Source organism: Girardinichthys multiradiatus, chromosome 4 (genome assembly GCF_021462225.1).
Source record: "Girardinichthys multiradiatus isolate DD_20200921_A chromosome 4, DD_fGirMul_XY1, whole genome shotgun sequence".
NCBI classification, from domain to species: domain Eukaryota; kingdom Metazoa; phylum Chordata; class Actinopteri; order Cyprinodontiformes; family Goodeidae; genus Girardinichthys; species Girardinichthys multiradiatus.
Window position 1 is genome coordinate 43,068,119 of NC_061797.1, and position 16,451 is coordinate 43,084,569.

The following is a 16,451-nucleotide window of genomic DNA, read 5'->3' on the forward strand; positions in this document are numbered from 1 at the left end:
GATTTGGATGTAACAAAATTCGTTTTTTATTATGCACATTTTTCCCATTATTTTCAACATATTGGGATTTTTAAAGCATTGCTGCCGAGGAGCTTGTTCATCTTCCAGGGTTGAGGTGCCGGGATTGGGTTTGAGCTTCAGCAGAGCCACCAGTTTATTCTCGTTCCTCCAACATGGCTTCGTTTCCCAGACCGAATCCTTTTGGGCCGAAGTTTTTGGCATAGCAAACTGAAAACAGAAAAACATACCAAGGTTTCATTTGTAAAAACCTGCTCTCTACTTTAATATCTGTTTTTAAAACGTAAAAGCTTTAACTTCACGCTATGGATCTCAAAGTTTTCACACTCTTTGTTAGAATGCGGTATTTTCAGCAATGACCTTTTATGGCTTACTCTCCTTGTGAAGGGGGTTAATGACTGTCTTCTGGATATCTGTCCAGTCAGCAGTCTTTCCCATGATTGTATAGCCTATGACTGAGAGTGAGAGACTGTTTAAAGGCTTGGAAACCTTTGCAGATGTTTTAAGTTAATTAGCTGATTAGGGTGTCTAATAATAAACATTTTCACAGTATTCAAATTTTCTCAGACACTGAATTTTGGGTTTTCTTTACCTGTAAGTCATTATTATCAAAATGATTAGAAACAAAGGCTTGGAATATCTCACTCTATGTGTAATGATTCTATATAATATATGTGTTTCGCTTTCTGAGATGACTGGCAAAAAATATTGCACTTTTATTCTATATTCAATTTTTTGAATACAGATGTACCTGTATGTTATGGCATAGAAGGAAAAGTCATTTGGGAAAATATGCAACAACAGGGACATTGCTTAACACAGACAAACCGATTAGGGAGGCTACCAGCTGCTCTGAAGGTTGGTTGGTCCTGGTTGTTTTTTTACATATGACAATATCCTGTATTCTCCAGTCCACTTAGACCAAGAGATAAGGACGTTTTCCTCCATAGAAAGCATCCAGGCCTGGTTAAAATCTTATAACAGCTTGTTGGTCTTATTAGGTCACAAATCCAAAAGGTGTGTTTGGCACTAAAACTACACCATACCCACAGTGAATTATGGTGGCAGCAATGCTATATTTAGCATTACAGGAAGCCAAAGCATGAATTCAAATTAATAAAAGACTGACTTCTGTCTCGGACTGGCCTGGCCAGAGTTAAGAACTACCTCTGGTAGGAAAACCGTTGGCTCACCGTAACAGGACACCGTGCAAGAGATGTCCTTGTAAGGTAGAGTGAGAAAATATTACATATCCTTTCAAAAAAGACCTATATTTATTTTTTAAAAGACTGATATTGAAGTAAAATCCAGAAAGTATGAGCTTATACGTGTGCATGCAAAAAAACATTTGATCTTAATATTTCCCACTAATAATTTTTTTTTCTTCATTTGAATAGGACTGAATGTGTTTCATTAAAAGTAGAGGGGTGTGCACAGTTTTGAGACCCACTATATATATATATATATATATATATATATATAAATAATGAATGTACCTTTGCAGTACAGCTCTCCATCCTTGTCTGTCACTGTGGTCGACTCCAGGCTCTTACCACACAGGGCGCAGCGGAAACAGGTTTTATGCCAAGCCTGATGACAAAATAAATGTATAATGTCAGGAAAAAAAAAATATTAGGAAGGGTCTAAAGATTTGTTTCCATCAAACATTGTGCTGTGAGTGTTTTCAAAAATTAAATCCACTGAAAAAAATTAAATAGCTGTTTTGTCATCATGTCCTTTTAAAAAGGATCAATACTTAAACATAAAATGTGTTCTGATTTGTAGGCTTTAATGATCATGGGGTGAAAATTATAAACTATCAAAGACATATGAGTTAACACAGAAGAATTTCAAAATATGCATTGTTTTGAGTTGTATTAACTACGGAAAGTTGTTGAATGGATCTGACTGATAATTTTATTCAGTCTGTTTTGATTATGTGTCGTAGCTCATCTGCAATCCCCCCAATCCTTAATGTCAGGCGCATAATTAGACCTGCGGATGTTTTCTGAACACCGCGAATGCGCAACTACGCGCACAGCCAGAGACGGACTCCATTCTGGAGAAGTCCAGAACAACAGTTTACTCCAGGTCGACCTGCCTCCTTCATTACCTGAAAAGTTACACAGAGCGCCTCAAACTGGGCTCATTTCAGAGCAACCGCGGAGCCAACCGGAGAGAAGGAGCCTGGTGTGTTCAGGAACAGGTGGAGGCAGAGCGGTATAACCCAGGAGATGATAGCGGTAAAACCTGAATGCTGACTCAGAATGGGATGATTGTAAGTTACAGATAATCACTGATTCACCCAGCAAGACATGATGGTGGAGGTTCACTAATGAGCATCATCAGGATCATGATGAGGGACTTTCACCTGAGCTACAGGTGAAGTTAAATAATCTGTCTGATAGAAAACAGCAGCAACCTTCTCTGTGAGCTTCTAGCCGGATCTGCATCATAATGGGAAAATATCTGGTCCTTCAGTCAAAATAAAAGCATTTAATCCTAACTTAGCGAAACACATTTAAAGGTCCTTCAGATCAACACATTGATCTCATTGTTGCAGCCAGTCTTATAGTCTAGATCTACATGTTGACAGAAAAAAGTGTTGCTCAATAAACCAGGAAAATATCTCCTGGTTCCAGTAAGACGTAGTAGAAAGTATAAAAGTAAGTCTCCCTCTTCTCTTTCATATCTTCTGTGCTGATTCTAAACATACAGCTCTGGCTTTAAAGATGCTGGATAATTAAGAAATAAATCATGGCAATTAATCACAGGTGGACCATTGATTAGTTAACTATTTTATTTTTCTGAATTACACAAACTAAACTCATTAAACAAGGATACAGTTTTACTGAAGGTTAGACATACATACCATATATATACAGTTATGAATAACTGTAATATTAGTACTGATAAGGTCCAGGATGAGGCTCTATGCTATATTTTAAACACCAACCCATTCCTCTCAAAGTGTTTAATAATAAGAACTGCACTAATGTCTCACATGCAGAACAAAAGACTGGGTTGAAAAATGTTTCATTTATTATTTTTGGCTGGACAAATTTCTTCAGAAGTGGAATGAAGGGCTGAAAAGATGGCGATAAAAGAGAACAGATTCATAAAAGAAGGAACAATTTTAATAAAAATGTTTCGAAAGCTCTTGGCATAACAACATAAATGTCTGACTAAGATTTAGAAAAATCAACTTTATACCACTTTCCTTTTTTGAAATATAAGAATAAAGACAATGGAGCCTTAGGAGTGGAACACTGATGAGAATGTAATGTTTGAAAAGGTACTTTATGTAGATGACAGAATGTAGCACATTTATCTGGCCCAAAGTAAACCTCTGAGTTTAAGAAAAACTTTTGTCAGCAAAAATTCAGATTAAGTTCTTTTCTAAATACCTGAAAAGGTGTCACTATTTGCTTCAGCAAAATGGTTTTTCATCAGGTCTAAACTCTGTTTCTCCTTGTCCTTCATTCAGCTTCTAACACAAATTAAAAGTAAAATTATTGCAAACCTTTTTTTTTTGATTCACAATAATTTACATTCAGTCTAAAACCAGCCGAGACAGATAACTGGTACAATATGACCTATATTAGTTTAATTTTAAATTACCTATAAATTGTCTTATTGAAATCTAAATATTTTGGATTTGGGCTAAAGCCCCCAATGTTTTGAGACCCTAAAAACACCCCTGCTTAATGTCATTATAATTCATCCTAATTCCGGCGGATGACCTTTTTCACAGTCTTTGTCTGTGCAGCCATAAAGCTTTGATATACTGAATGTACTACTGGACCGGTTTACCATGTGGTTAGGACTCATTCAGATCAAACAGGTTTGGGTTCAGGGTCCTGGTTCTCTGTGTTTGAATGAGATTAAACTGATGGAGGAGAACTAAGCCAGAGTCAGAACCACAGCATTCAGAGACCGTTCCTACCTTTCCCGCTCCCATCACCTTCTCGGCTGCATACACCGCTTTGGAGCAACGGGGGCAGCGGTCTGAGCCGCCAAACTTCTGCGAAAACTTGCTGGCATTGGGATTTGAAGAGGTTTGTGGTGGTTTAGAACTAAAAAAAAAAAAAAAAAGAAATTAACAGCTGAACATCTCACAAAATCTGCCAACCTAGGTTGGTTTGTACAATGCTGTGCAAAAGTCTTGAGTCATCCCTGATTTCTTTATTTTTTTTTATTTTGCCTCAAATAGCCAGACTTAATACAAATATTTTAAAGTGGACCTGATCAATAGTTATTCAGGTTTTCTGGAAAACACCATTTTTTTTTTTTCTTTTAAACTTTGGCCTCCATTCCCATATTTTTCAGGCCAGTGTCTGACCTTATTCAGAGGAATATTTATTATCTTAAGTTCAGCTGACATTTATCCATAATTTTGACCGGAAATATACAATTTAGTGCAGAACCCAAGTTAAACTATGTTTGAGGATTAAAGACCAAAGACAATACCTTCAGAATTCCAGAAGAATGTTAAAGTTTAAGGTCTTTCTACTTTGAAACAAAATGTAAAGAAGTATAGAGGGTTTTAAGCATTCTGAAGGTGTTAAATCAACCAATCTGATTTGAGTACCATTATCTGTAAAAGCACACATTTGGTGTTTAACCCATACTGTTGCCGGTGCGGTTCTTCATCCTGGCCTGAAGGATCAGAGCTCAGAGCCCCTGCTCCTTGTCCATATCCATAGCCTTTTGGCCCATATTTCTTCCCATAACACGACTTGCAGTAAATCTCAGACTCGTGTGCTGCAACTGTGGTGCTGTCAAGCCCTTTTCCGCAGCTCACTGTGAAAAACAAAGGACATTCATATTTTATCTAAGTCTCAGACATGCACAATTTGAATTTATCCAGACCGAGGAATGTCATGTTGGAGGAACAGAAGTTAAATAAAGCTCCCACCAAGCTGGCTTTATCAGTCAACAGTGACAGCACACAAAGTCAGGTGTCTTGTGTTGCTATTTTCAGGAGGACATTAGAATGTGAAGTGAAAGTTGGAGAGAAGATGAATATTTAGCAGGTGGGATGAGTTTATCACAGAAGCCTTTTAGAGCGTCCCGGTGGAATAATGAATCAGTCACAAAGACACCAACAAGCAGGGGAGGGTTGCAGTTTGTGCAGACAACAGAAAAACAGAAAAAGGATTCTCGCCCTATGCAGTTAGACATTTACTCAAAATGTAACCACAACCTTCAGTGTTTGTCATTGGGAAACACTGTTGTTGCAAAACTATGCATTTGAAATAATCCCCCTTTAGTTTGATTTACCTAAATAAAATCAAAACACATCAAAAGTCACATAATTAGTTAAAACAGTCCACATGTAAATACTTTAATCTCAGTATAAATTCTGCTGTTCTGTGAGGGCCTCAGAGGCTTGTTGAAGACCAAGAAACACAACAGACAGATCAGGGAGAAAGCTGTGGAGAAGTTTCAAGCAGGTTAAAAATAATTCTCTAAGCTTTGCAGGAGCTGTAAAGATGCACTGCTCAGGAGATAGAATCTGAGGACAGGACAACTATTAGCACTGCTACTTAACAAATCTGTCCAGGAAAGAACAAAGCCACTGATGAAAGAAAGCCACAAGAAGATAAGTATTTGACGGTGGTGCAGCAATATAAGAGCAATTGTCTATTTCTACAAGGCCACAATGGCTTAAAATGACATCTTCTGCATATTTATGCTTTTTCTGCCTTCTCTGTTTAAGTTTGCAGCAAAATTAGCATTGTTTGAAAAATATCAAGCAACGCTTAACAAACATTGTAATTAATAAAGAATAAATGTAAGGTAAAGGATGAATTCATAAAACTATTTTTCAATATTAAGGAAGCTAAATGAACAAAAAGAGAGGTAAATGGGAGAAAGAATGGGAAATACAACATAAGAACAAACAAACAAATTAAACAGAAATTTAGCAACATTTAACGGACAAACAGCTCTGCAGAAATATCCACCATATTCTTGTTTCGTTGGGACCAGTAAGTCACAGTACTAGCATTTACTAGTTTAACTGGGACAATCAAAGTCGTGGCTCAGAGCTCACCAGTCTTGTTATCATGGCTGTTATGTGCAATAAGTGGGGACTAAAGTGCTGACAATGGGTCGAGCATGTGCAACAAGTTCTTGGCCAGAAGGCTTTCAATCAAGTTATATATGTACAATAACCTTTTAGCAATAGTATGTCATTCATGCCTAAAATGTCCAATTATGTATGTACCTATTAGTCAAACCTGTTCAGTTTAGTCACTTTTACTGCCCTCCTGGCCAAGCCCAGCATTGTCCCCTAAATAATAAATAAATCTTACATAAAATAAAATCAATCATAAAGTAAGGCAAAGAAAGAACGTATCCTTACTGCAGATGAAGCAGGTCTTGTGGAAACTCCTGCTGTTACACTGGATCTCCTCGGCGTGGTACACCATCTTCTCACAGGCTGCACACTTCGCGCCTCCTCCCCAGTTTGGCATCTTAGAAACTTTCTCTGATATTTATTCCGCCTTCTAGGCTGGACCTTAAGGCTGGAAATTAACAAATGTTTCTATCATATATTCATCATCATAGCACAAATAACATCTAACAGTTCTGAGTCAAAAGATCACTGCAAAAAAAAAAAAAAAAAAAAAAAACACATCAGAGCAATTTTCCTGAAGATTCAGTTTTTTTAAGCTACATTTGCTTAAAATTAGAAATTCTAAAAGCAAGATGTTTGCTTTTTGGAAAAATATCCTATTTTGTTCTCATCTTCTGTCCATATCATTCTACTGTTTTTGTTCTGTTAGATTTATTTTAGCAGTAAAAAAACATTTTGATTAAAATGTCATACAACTAAAATGTTTTTCTCATTTCGGTTCATCTCATTTTGACTCATCAGCTGTTTCTCAAATGCCAAAAGCCTAAAGAAGAGGCTGTGAAGTTTAGACTGGCCTCCTGTTCGACCCGTCACCTCACAGGAGCGGTCGGTGTTATTTCAGACATAACAGCCATCAAACAACTCTACATATGTTGGAACATTTTTTAACATGCATCCTTTAGAAATGTAAATAAACATGATTTTTCTGCCGATAAGAAGGAAGACAATTATTCTTCTGATTTGCCCGGTCACCTCCAAACTAAAATAAAATGGTTCCTTACCTTAAGTCCAAGCCCGTGTGGTTGATGTGGCTGTTAAGTCTCCCAGGCGGTTTAAATAGTCTACCTCCCACCATCAGCACAGACCACCGCTGACGCTTCCTCCTAAAATAACTTGTGACAGACCCTCCGACCTGTTATCACCGGCTGAAAGAAGCCTGAACATCAGGAGCTCAAACATTTGTTCTGGAGTAAGAGACACAGGGAGCTCTGACAGCTGCGTCCACAGAAGCATCTTATGTCATGTCATGGAGTTAACATCACTACAACAGTTACTTTGGATGACCCCAACATGTAGACGTGTGCATTTATTGAGAGAAAAACTAATACTTCAGAATGTCCACAACAAGAGACCAAACAGAGGAACTCATAAAACCTGATCAAAGGTTGCTTCACCGGCTGCCAATCAGATCTGGGTTTCATTTAAAAAATATTTTTAATACTTTTAAAAGTCAGCTAAAAGCATTTTAATCTTTTAGTCAGAACTGTGCTGTTTTCCGTACTGTATATCACTGTGTATTTTGTGGGGTGGATGTTTGCAAAAAATTTGCTATATAAATATTATTATTAATTTTATCTGATCAAAAAAGGGTTGAAAGATGTGGAATATGAGCCAGCAGGGAGAAGGAAAACAGCTGCGAAGGTTAATGTCTGTACTGATATAGTGAGAGATGAGTTCATTTATTTTTTTATATATTGATTTATAACCCGTGGCCTTTCTTCAGCTGTTTTCATTAGTGGTTTTTAAGCACTATATTTTGATGTGCTGGTATGGCTAAACAAAAAAAAAGCTAATAAAGGGGTTCAACATGTCAGAATATGACCTAACTGCTTTGGTCCTAAACATACTGTATCAATTCAAAGACTCAACAATTTATAGCTAAAGACAACCTATTTGGACAGTTTTGACAAGCAAAGCCCCACTTATTAACGTAACTAGACAAAAAGCCAAGACAATAAAGGTGTTTGAATTTAAATCGAGGATTAACAGATGACCCACTTTATTCCTTACATCGTTAGTCTGTTGCAAGGGATGCAATATTCAATTAAGTTAAAAGAAGAAAATGCAAGTTTTCTTTACAAAACAATCATTAAAACTTATTGAACATTTTACAAAGAACAAGACATCACAAACAAAAGATCGTTTTCTTATAAATTAAACCAATCAAAATGTTAATTTTTTCTTAGAATGCTTCAGATATTCACATATTTAAGAACTGTGTTCATGGGCAGCAGTTCACGTACATATGTGCAAAAGTAACCTCAGTTCTGCTTTAACAATGATGAAACTTACTGATCTTGTTAAATTAAAGGAAAGCCAGAATATTAAAAGCAAAGGAAAATTGAAAACAAAAGATGAGAAAATCGATGAAGAAAGATGTACATTTTTAATTTAGTCGTGGGAAAACATCTTATCAGCATCACATGGAGCCAGGCAGTAGTGTTCCTGGGTATCTGAATCGGTTTTCCATAAGTCCACTGGGCCTCAGCCAAAGTCTGCATGGCAGCTATTTTTATGACTGACAGTGATAACAAAAGGCCAAATGGATGCTGTGAAATGTTCAGAGGTAAGGAATAATGTGAAACACTAAACACACAAACAGACAGCCCTCCACCCACAAGTACATTTATAACAGACTCCAACATTTACATCAGGAGTCCTCGGCAGAGACGTCCAGCTTCCTCTGAGGGATGTAAACAGTTTTGGCGGCCGACTGCCCGTTGGTGGTTACCACGGCAGCCAGGGGCGAGAGTGGGACCGGTGTGTGGAAGAAGCTGTGCTGAGGGAGTCCCGTCCCTTTTGGGGTAGTCATCAGAGGCTGCACGACAAAGTTCAGTTTAAGAGTCAGAAAAATCGGATTAACAGAACTGAAACATTAATTAGGGTGATCTGTAGAGTTTTTCCATCAGAATCAAAAAAGCTTTATTGCCAAGTACGTTTTTGGACATACAAGGAATTTGTTTTGGCGTAGTCGGTGCAATACAATACAAATTAAACAGTATAAACATATCTACAATATAATATAAATATATGTGCACAGTTTTCAGTAAGGTTTAAGGTAAGAGAACTGATGCAAAGCAAAGCTGTAAGAGGTGTTCCCATCCCCCTTCGACAAAATATCCACAAAGCTCACATTAAGCATAAAGTTTCCCTTTATGGAGATAATTCAGTCTTCCTACACACTTTTCATGTAAAAATACCATATTTTTCACCCTCAGCTTTCCAAGGTTCCCAGTTATTTGCGTTCACCTTAAAATCTAAAAACACTAGTTTACTATAAATTTATGACAAATATTCCAACAGCGGGCAGCTTGAGTCATGTCCAAAGACCAGAAATTGGTAGGAGGCAGGACAAAAGGAGTCCAAGAAAGGAAGGAAGGACACAATGAAGGAGGGAGGGTAGGAAACGAGGGACAAAGGGTGCTAGGCCACAAGGCTAGGAGGCAAGAAAGGAAGGACACTGGGAAGGAAGGAAACAAGGGAGAGAGGTATGATGAAAGAATGGAAGGACCAAGGTAAAGAAAGAAGAATGGACACAAGAAAAGAAAGGAGGACACAATGAAGGACTTGAGCAAGGAAGGAAGAAAGCACACAAGGAACAGAAAGGAAGGAGAAGAGGAAGAAGGGATAAACACAAGGTAGAAAGAAAGGAAGAAAGGACACAATGAAGTATACAAAAAAGGATGAAAGAAATCTTGGAAGGACAGAATACAAGGGAAGAAGAAAAGGAAGGAGGGTCACCAAAAAGTAAGAAGGAAGGATGGATACAACTTTTAGACAATTGGAGACAGAACAGTATGTCAAGCAAATATTTTCCATGCTTTTCCGGAGTTGGAAAATAAAGGAATCAATCCCTAGGTTTTTCCAGATTGTATTGGAACCCTAGATTCACTACTTTTCAAATCCCCACATTTCTTTATTATCTCTGGCAGTTTGATTACACTTCAGGGAATTTCAAGGAAGGAAAAAAGGAAGGAAGGAACATTCCAAAACATGATAATGAATAAATCATAGAAATACATTGTTTTCAATGTTCTTTTTAAATCCAGACCAGGAAAATACTGAAATCAAGTTCCATATTTTTCCAGGCTGCATAAGAACACTTTACACTGCAGTCACTCTGTCTGCAGCAATAAATATTCACTCCCTCTGCTTTACCTGCTTCCAGCTCCAGTTTAGAGCCAGAATTATTTAGCCAATACATTTTTGACCAGTTAAGGGGCTGATGAACGAAAAAAAAAAAAATCCATTGAACTGTTCATGTTTACCTGTTGCACACTGATTAGTGTGAGTGGTTGTCCAGGCAGCCCCTGCTGGACAGGCACAGGAGAACAGATTTGATAAAAACCGTGCTTCTCTGCTGCAGACTCAACGGGCTCAGCAGGACACCGGAGCGTTCTGGAGTCTGTGAGGATGTAAAAGTGTTCCCTGGGCTGGAGATCAGGCCCAGATTCTGCAGAGTGAAATTCAGGATTGCGGGACTCAGACTGTTAAGTCGATGAGGCTGCTGGGAGGCGTGCGGAGAGGAGATGGAGGCAGCAGCTGAGGGTTTGTTCATACAAAGATTGGTGGGTGTCACCTCCAGGGCTGCAGCCGGTGTGGAGCCTGAGACAAAGAAATATTACATGCACCCTCCTTCTCTTGCGCTCAATTGCATTAAGATACTGTCCAACTGGAATCGAAAGAAAAGATATTTACCTGCAGTTGGGGTTTGGTAGATGTTGTAAGAAGATGAGGCCTTGTTGCTTTCTTCTCCAGAACTTTGTAATTCCTTGTAGCTGATGAGAGACTGCTGTGAAATTGGGATCAAGTATCCGGCTGGTACTAAAGTCTGGAGAGAACAAGAAAAACTGGTGTTAAATCGAAGAGTGGATCAGTCTTGTTCTTCACTGAAGCAAGTTGAGCAGGGTGTTGGTGCATTCACCTCGGAGTGGATTTGTCCAGGTGTGAGGGGCACTGCCTGGACCGGTGTGAAATCAGCCTCGCTGTCAGAGTTTGCTGACTTGTCGTCTCTATCCAGGAGGTTCTCCAAGCTGTGCTCCAGTGTCTGATTGCCTGCAGCGCTCCCGGGGGTGTTAATAAACTCCGGGTCCAGGTGGAGAGCACGGGGTGAGGGTCGGCTGCCACAGCGCGTCTTTAGACGGGCTTGCAGGATCTCAGAGAGTTTTGGACAGCTGTCCTACATGGACAAAGAAAAAGGGAACTATACTGTATTACCAAGTTACCATGGCAATAAAGTTATAATAATTTACCATATGTCTATAACCAAAACTGGCTTGCATCAGCATCAGCATTCAATTATTGCCTTACATGCATTTTTCTTTACCTTGAAGTTGGGCTCGGACTTCTTGGTTTTAGAAGGACTGCTCTCCGAGGTGGAATCTGAATGTTGGCGTTTAAGCTTCAAAGGACTGATGTCAGACTCCCTGGAGATCGATAGGCTCTTAGATGCAGACCTGGCGTTTGGACTCTGTCCAGTCTTGTCCTCAAATGTCATCGAGCGCACTGCGAGGCTAGTTGGCTGAGGCCTGGACAGAGGATTTGACCTGAGGGTAGAAGAGTGCAAATACACAGCGTAGGGCGCATTCCCCTGCTGCTGAGGTATGAGGACAGGGATCAGGCGGGAACACTGTGCAGGGATGAAGGTGACCGAGCCAGCAGGCTGTCCTGCAAGAGGCGTGCGTGGAGTTTGGTGCACTCCAGACTCCTGAGTTGGTGTTAATAGTGGCACCTTTGGTGGTTCCATGGGACCAGGGGCGGTTGGCTGTAACCTCTTAGTTGCTGTGTCTCCCTCTGTAGTAGTGGACTCTGGAGTTTCCTTTGGTCTGGAACAGAGTCAGGGCTCTTGATTATTTAATCCCTGATCAGGAACCGGTCTTTTCTCATTTTAACAGAAAATTACTATGCCAGAAAAAATTGTGGTAGTCATAGAAAGATAAAAATATATGTATGTTTGGACGTGAAAGGTAAATCTGCAGTAGAGGAGAAGCAGGACCTGGTTTAACTGGAGTAACACTAAAATGACCTCTTGCCCTGAGCTGCACGACATTTATAGATGGATGGATGGAGCTTTAGCATCCCTGCAGCTCATCAGAGACACCAGTTTCTCTACACAGAAGCTAATGATTTTTTTAAATTAACGGAATCAGGAGCAGATTTCTCTGAGTCAGACTTCAGTCAACACCCTCTTTACATAAAGAACTGAAGAGAACAAAACGTATTCACCATGGGATTCATCTCACCTTGATTCCTGATCAAGTTTAATTTTACAAATAGCAGCAAGTTGGGCCATTTTGCTTGAAAAGTCCATGTTCTCCGGATCGCCTGAGAGCAGAGAAGACAAACACTGTGTTTATTTGGAAGTTCAAAAACTGGAGAAATGCAATTTTTCTGCAAAACAAAGCACCCTACGCACCGAGGACGCACTTAGCAGGACTGCTGGGGGCAGAGTTGATCTTACGCCGGTCGTCCTGAATGTTTCTGGCGAGCTTTATGAGGGAAGGGTGTCGGGTGAAGCTGCGCTTGGCCCCCGATGAAGAAAAGAGGTTTTTGGCACAGTTTTCTACAGATGATTCAAGTACTCTTTTCTTCTTGGATGGGCACTCAGCTGAGGATTTGGCCAAATCTGAAACAACCATTGGAGAAAAAAATATTCAGTACGTCTCAATGTCTCAAGGAAAACTGTGAACAGAATATAAACCCAAAGGAGAGATGAGAGAAAACAGGAAAGACTTGTGTCAATACCTTTAACTGGTGGAAGTTCTACAAGGCCGACCCATTTAAAGGCTGGCTTTCTTCCTCCTGCTTCTGTCACATGGAATTTCTCGATCAGCTTCAGGCTTCGAAGCACATTCGCTATGTCGTACAAACGCCTCACTTTGGCTGCAAACACATGACCAAGCAAGCATCTATTGAAAAGCAATCATTTTACAAAGGTAACTGTGAAAAGACTCAACAAAGCCACGTTTTGACAAATCACGCAGATTTTAGGTACTTACTCTTAAACTTGCTCTTGTCCTGATCTGCAACATGGTCTTCTCCTATTAATATCTTTGCAGCCACGTCCAGACTGACCACGCGGGGGTTCGACACCAGGAAGAGCATGACGAACTTCTGGCTCATGACCCGCAGAGATTTGTCTTTCCTGCTGTTAACCGAAGCTGAAGAGACAGGAAGGGTAGTCCGTACAGAGGAAACATAACATTTAACATCTGCTTAAATACATTTAATACCCTTATAAATGAAAAGTTGGCCTTTCTGCTTTTCACCTGCTTTAAACTCGACTCTAGGATGCTCCACGAAGAAAAGCTCCTTCTGCTCCCCGAACTCCATATCCGCTGCTGCCTTGTTCTCCTTCTCCTCTGGATTAAAGTCGATTAACGCCCTGTCTCTGATGCGCTGCCGAATCTGCTGCATCTGCTGGCCATACCTGTGCTTCTCGCCAACATGCTTCAAAATGGCCAGCGTCTCGGCCAGCTTCGTCCGCCCGTGCCAGGCGTACCGGTTCTTTGCTGAGCGGCTCACCATGTGAAGGCTCTCCAGAACGTTCATGATATCATAGATGCGCCGGCGCTCTACATCTGTGTGTGTTGTATGAGAGGATAAATTGAACATTCTCCAAAAAAAAAAAAACGATTTCAACCAACATTAGAAATAGTTAGAATGCAGACATACTGAGCTGAGTAGCGACATCGTCCAGGCAGATGTCAGCCAGGGCTGAATCTGGGTAATCTGGGTACCTGGCGAGAAACTTGTGACACAACAAGCCCAGACTCTTGTCTTTTCTGCTGATAATTTTCTCCAACTCTTCACCATTTTCAGAGTCCTACAAAGAAAGATATCCCATTAGAAAGACATCTCGAACACATTTACCTACATGCAGCCATGTAACAACTTGTACCTGTGTGGGGTCTAAACTGTCCCGTTCATTGGTGTCCATACCCAGCTTCTTTTCCCTGTTCCGGATCTCAGGACTGGCAGCACTGATGAGCATCTTAAGGTTGGAGGTTGGCGTCCAGGGATCAACGGAACCAACCTCCGCTCTCTTTTTGGGTGTTGTGAAGGGCCCCATTGTTCATCAGTTGTTTCTACACGCAAGCCGGCTGATTTCTTTGGAGTATTTAAAGATATTTGGGCTCAAACAAAACCATCACCTTAGTGTATTGAAAAAGAATACTGATTGAAGTTGTGGAAATAATAATAAGCAAAACACATTTCCTGTATTTTTTCACTTTTTGCAAACACATTTTAGATGTTTAGTACAGTAGTTCCTTAACTTTTCAGCATTCATGTAAAACAAATAAGAGAACTTCTTAACAGCAAAGCTACCGGTCAATTAATTTAGAGACGCAGGTAAGAGGTCCATGGTAACTCTATGGAGAACTGTAGAGATCCACAGCTCAGGTCTTATGATATGGCGGCAATAATAAAGCCCAAAGAAATTATGCTTAAAGAGTCCCACAAGCCATTACGAAGAAATGACAAACATATAGAATAAGGTTTTGGAATACACTGCTTATCACCCTGAACACACCATTCCCATGGTGACACACAGTGCTGATAACATCATGCTGGGGGATGCTTTCTTCACCAGGAAAAGGGGGAGGCTGGTTAGTTTGGATGGGAAGATGGGTGCAGCTAAATAAAGGACAATCTTTAAATAAAGTCCAGACTAAACAACTGAGACAGACATTCCTGTCTCCAGATGTGTAAAGCTGGCAGAGACATACTCCAAAGGACCAGCAGCTGTAACTGCAGTAAAATGTGCTTGCAAAAAGTATCGATTTAGGGTGGCTCAATACAAATGCCCACCACACTTTTTATAAGTTTAATAGTAAAAATGATTAATAACCATGTATAACTTTCTTTCCACAATGCAATGATGAACTACTCTGTGTTGGTCTACTACATACAATTCCAATAAAATACAATCAAGTTTGTGGTTGTTACATGATCATACATTAAACGGGTATAAATATTTTGGCGCAACACTGTACTCTAGAACTGATTTATGTCTAATTAATATCCGAAATAATACGTCTAGACATCCCTGCTGCTTTAAAAACATTTCTTTTCATTAGAAAAGCTTTAAGAGAGCGTAATAGTAACCTATTATATATCCACTGTCTTTCGTGATTCGCATTAAAGGTAAACGTCTTTTAAAAATCTATTAAAAAAGATATAACATACTTTGCAAATGTTGGCGGTAACTGACGTACATTCCCTCGAATCGCTGGGCTCAACGGCTGAGAAGGAACCGCCCTTTTCGCAAGAGACAGCCAATGGGAGCTCGGGCTGAGACAGCGCGGAGGAAGTGAATTTCGGCCCGCGCAGGTAAACTATTTTTGAAATGCTTGGCGCCGAAGCAGCAACAGCGGCCAATTCCTCTAAAACCTCAGATTTACACCGGTTAAGCGTGGGCTATTTAAGACGTTTAGACCCCAGAAAGAGCGCGGTCTTATAAAAGCGACAAGATTTAACCACAGGGAACTCGCAAAAACCAGTTAATCCAGTCACGTCTCCACACATCAACCGCTTAAAATTTAAACACACGTAAACATATATGGATGTTCTAATTATCAACTCCCTGTTTCCTCTTAAAATACTCACCGAAATCCACGAAGTGATCCTCTTCCTCAGAGAAGGATTCCCATCTTCACAGTATTATACCAAAGATAAAAGTGCAGCGGCTAAGCCGTGTTTTTAAAGATTTTTAAAGAAACATGGAATCCGTTACATTTAACAGTTAGATCTGCTCGGCTCTTGGTTTCCCTCCTCTCGCCAACAACAGTGGTCTTGTGACCAACTTTACTACAGTTGTGGGAAAAACTTTGCCCAATTTGTGATGATGACCAACACCATCTGACCCGCCCAGTGCGAGCATGCGCACTAACGTCACCCCATTACTGACGCAAAATAGAGAGAAAAAGAGGCGGGTCTTAATCAGAAACTCTGAGCCCATTAGGCGCCAACTTGCGGTAAACAGTAAATACCCGACAACCTTTTTTAGTTTTATAACAGTGTAATAAACGTAATCTGGTCCAGGTCTTAAATGCAGCCTCAGTTGTAACATTATGACATAATAGTTGTTTCAGTACTATTTAAGTTAAGTATATATATAAGTTAGGTATTTAAGGAAAAGAAAACAGAGTTTGCCGCTTCTCCAATCCACTCTGCAAATAAAAATCGTTCTTTCTACTCTGGTTTTATATAAAAACTGCATAGTTAACATAATGCTGTCCATTCAGTCATCCATCCGTGGCTCTGGCCTTACATTTTCTCATCTCTG

At 39.9% G+C, this 16,451-nt stretch overlaps 2 protein-coding genes across 2 annotated transcripts; both read right to left on the reverse strand.

Annotated features, from left to right (window-relative positions):
- Nucleotides 1–2: 2 nt before the first annotated feature.
- Nucleotides 3–7,295, reverse strand: csrp3 (cysteine and glycine-rich protein 3 (cardiac LIM protein)). Its single transcript, XM_047364092.1, has 6 exons — nt 7,165–7,295; nt 6,389–6,551; nt 4,650–4,821; nt 3,965–4,094; nt 1,515–1,608; nt 3–228 (listed from the first exon to the last, which is right to left on the reverse strand). Exons 2-6 carry the CDS (start codon nt 6,498–6,500, stop codon nt 155–157), a joined length of 582 nt encoding a protein of 193 aa, XP_047220048.1. The 5' UTR covers nt 6,501–6,551; nt 7,165–7,295; the 3' UTR covers nt 3–154.
- An 831-nt stretch (nt 7,296–8,126) lies between these two features.
- e2f8 (E2F transcription factor 8) lies at nt 8,127–16,053 on the reverse strand. Its single transcript, XM_047362434.1, is given in 14 exon segments — nt 8,127–8,981; nt 10,432–10,499; nt 10,502–10,768; nt 10,862–10,994; nt 11,088–11,342; nt 11,490–11,988; nt 12,406–12,487; nt 12,579–12,788; nt 12,908–13,045; nt 13,162–13,323; nt 13,432–13,743; nt 13,838–13,988; nt 14,064–14,272; nt 15,773–16,053. Coding segments are annotated over 13 exon segments (2,616 nt in total). The 5' UTR covers nt 14,235–14,272; nt 15,773–16,053; the 3' UTR covers nt 8,127–8,813.
- Between the last annotated feature and the right edge of the window lie 398 nt (nt 16,054–16,451).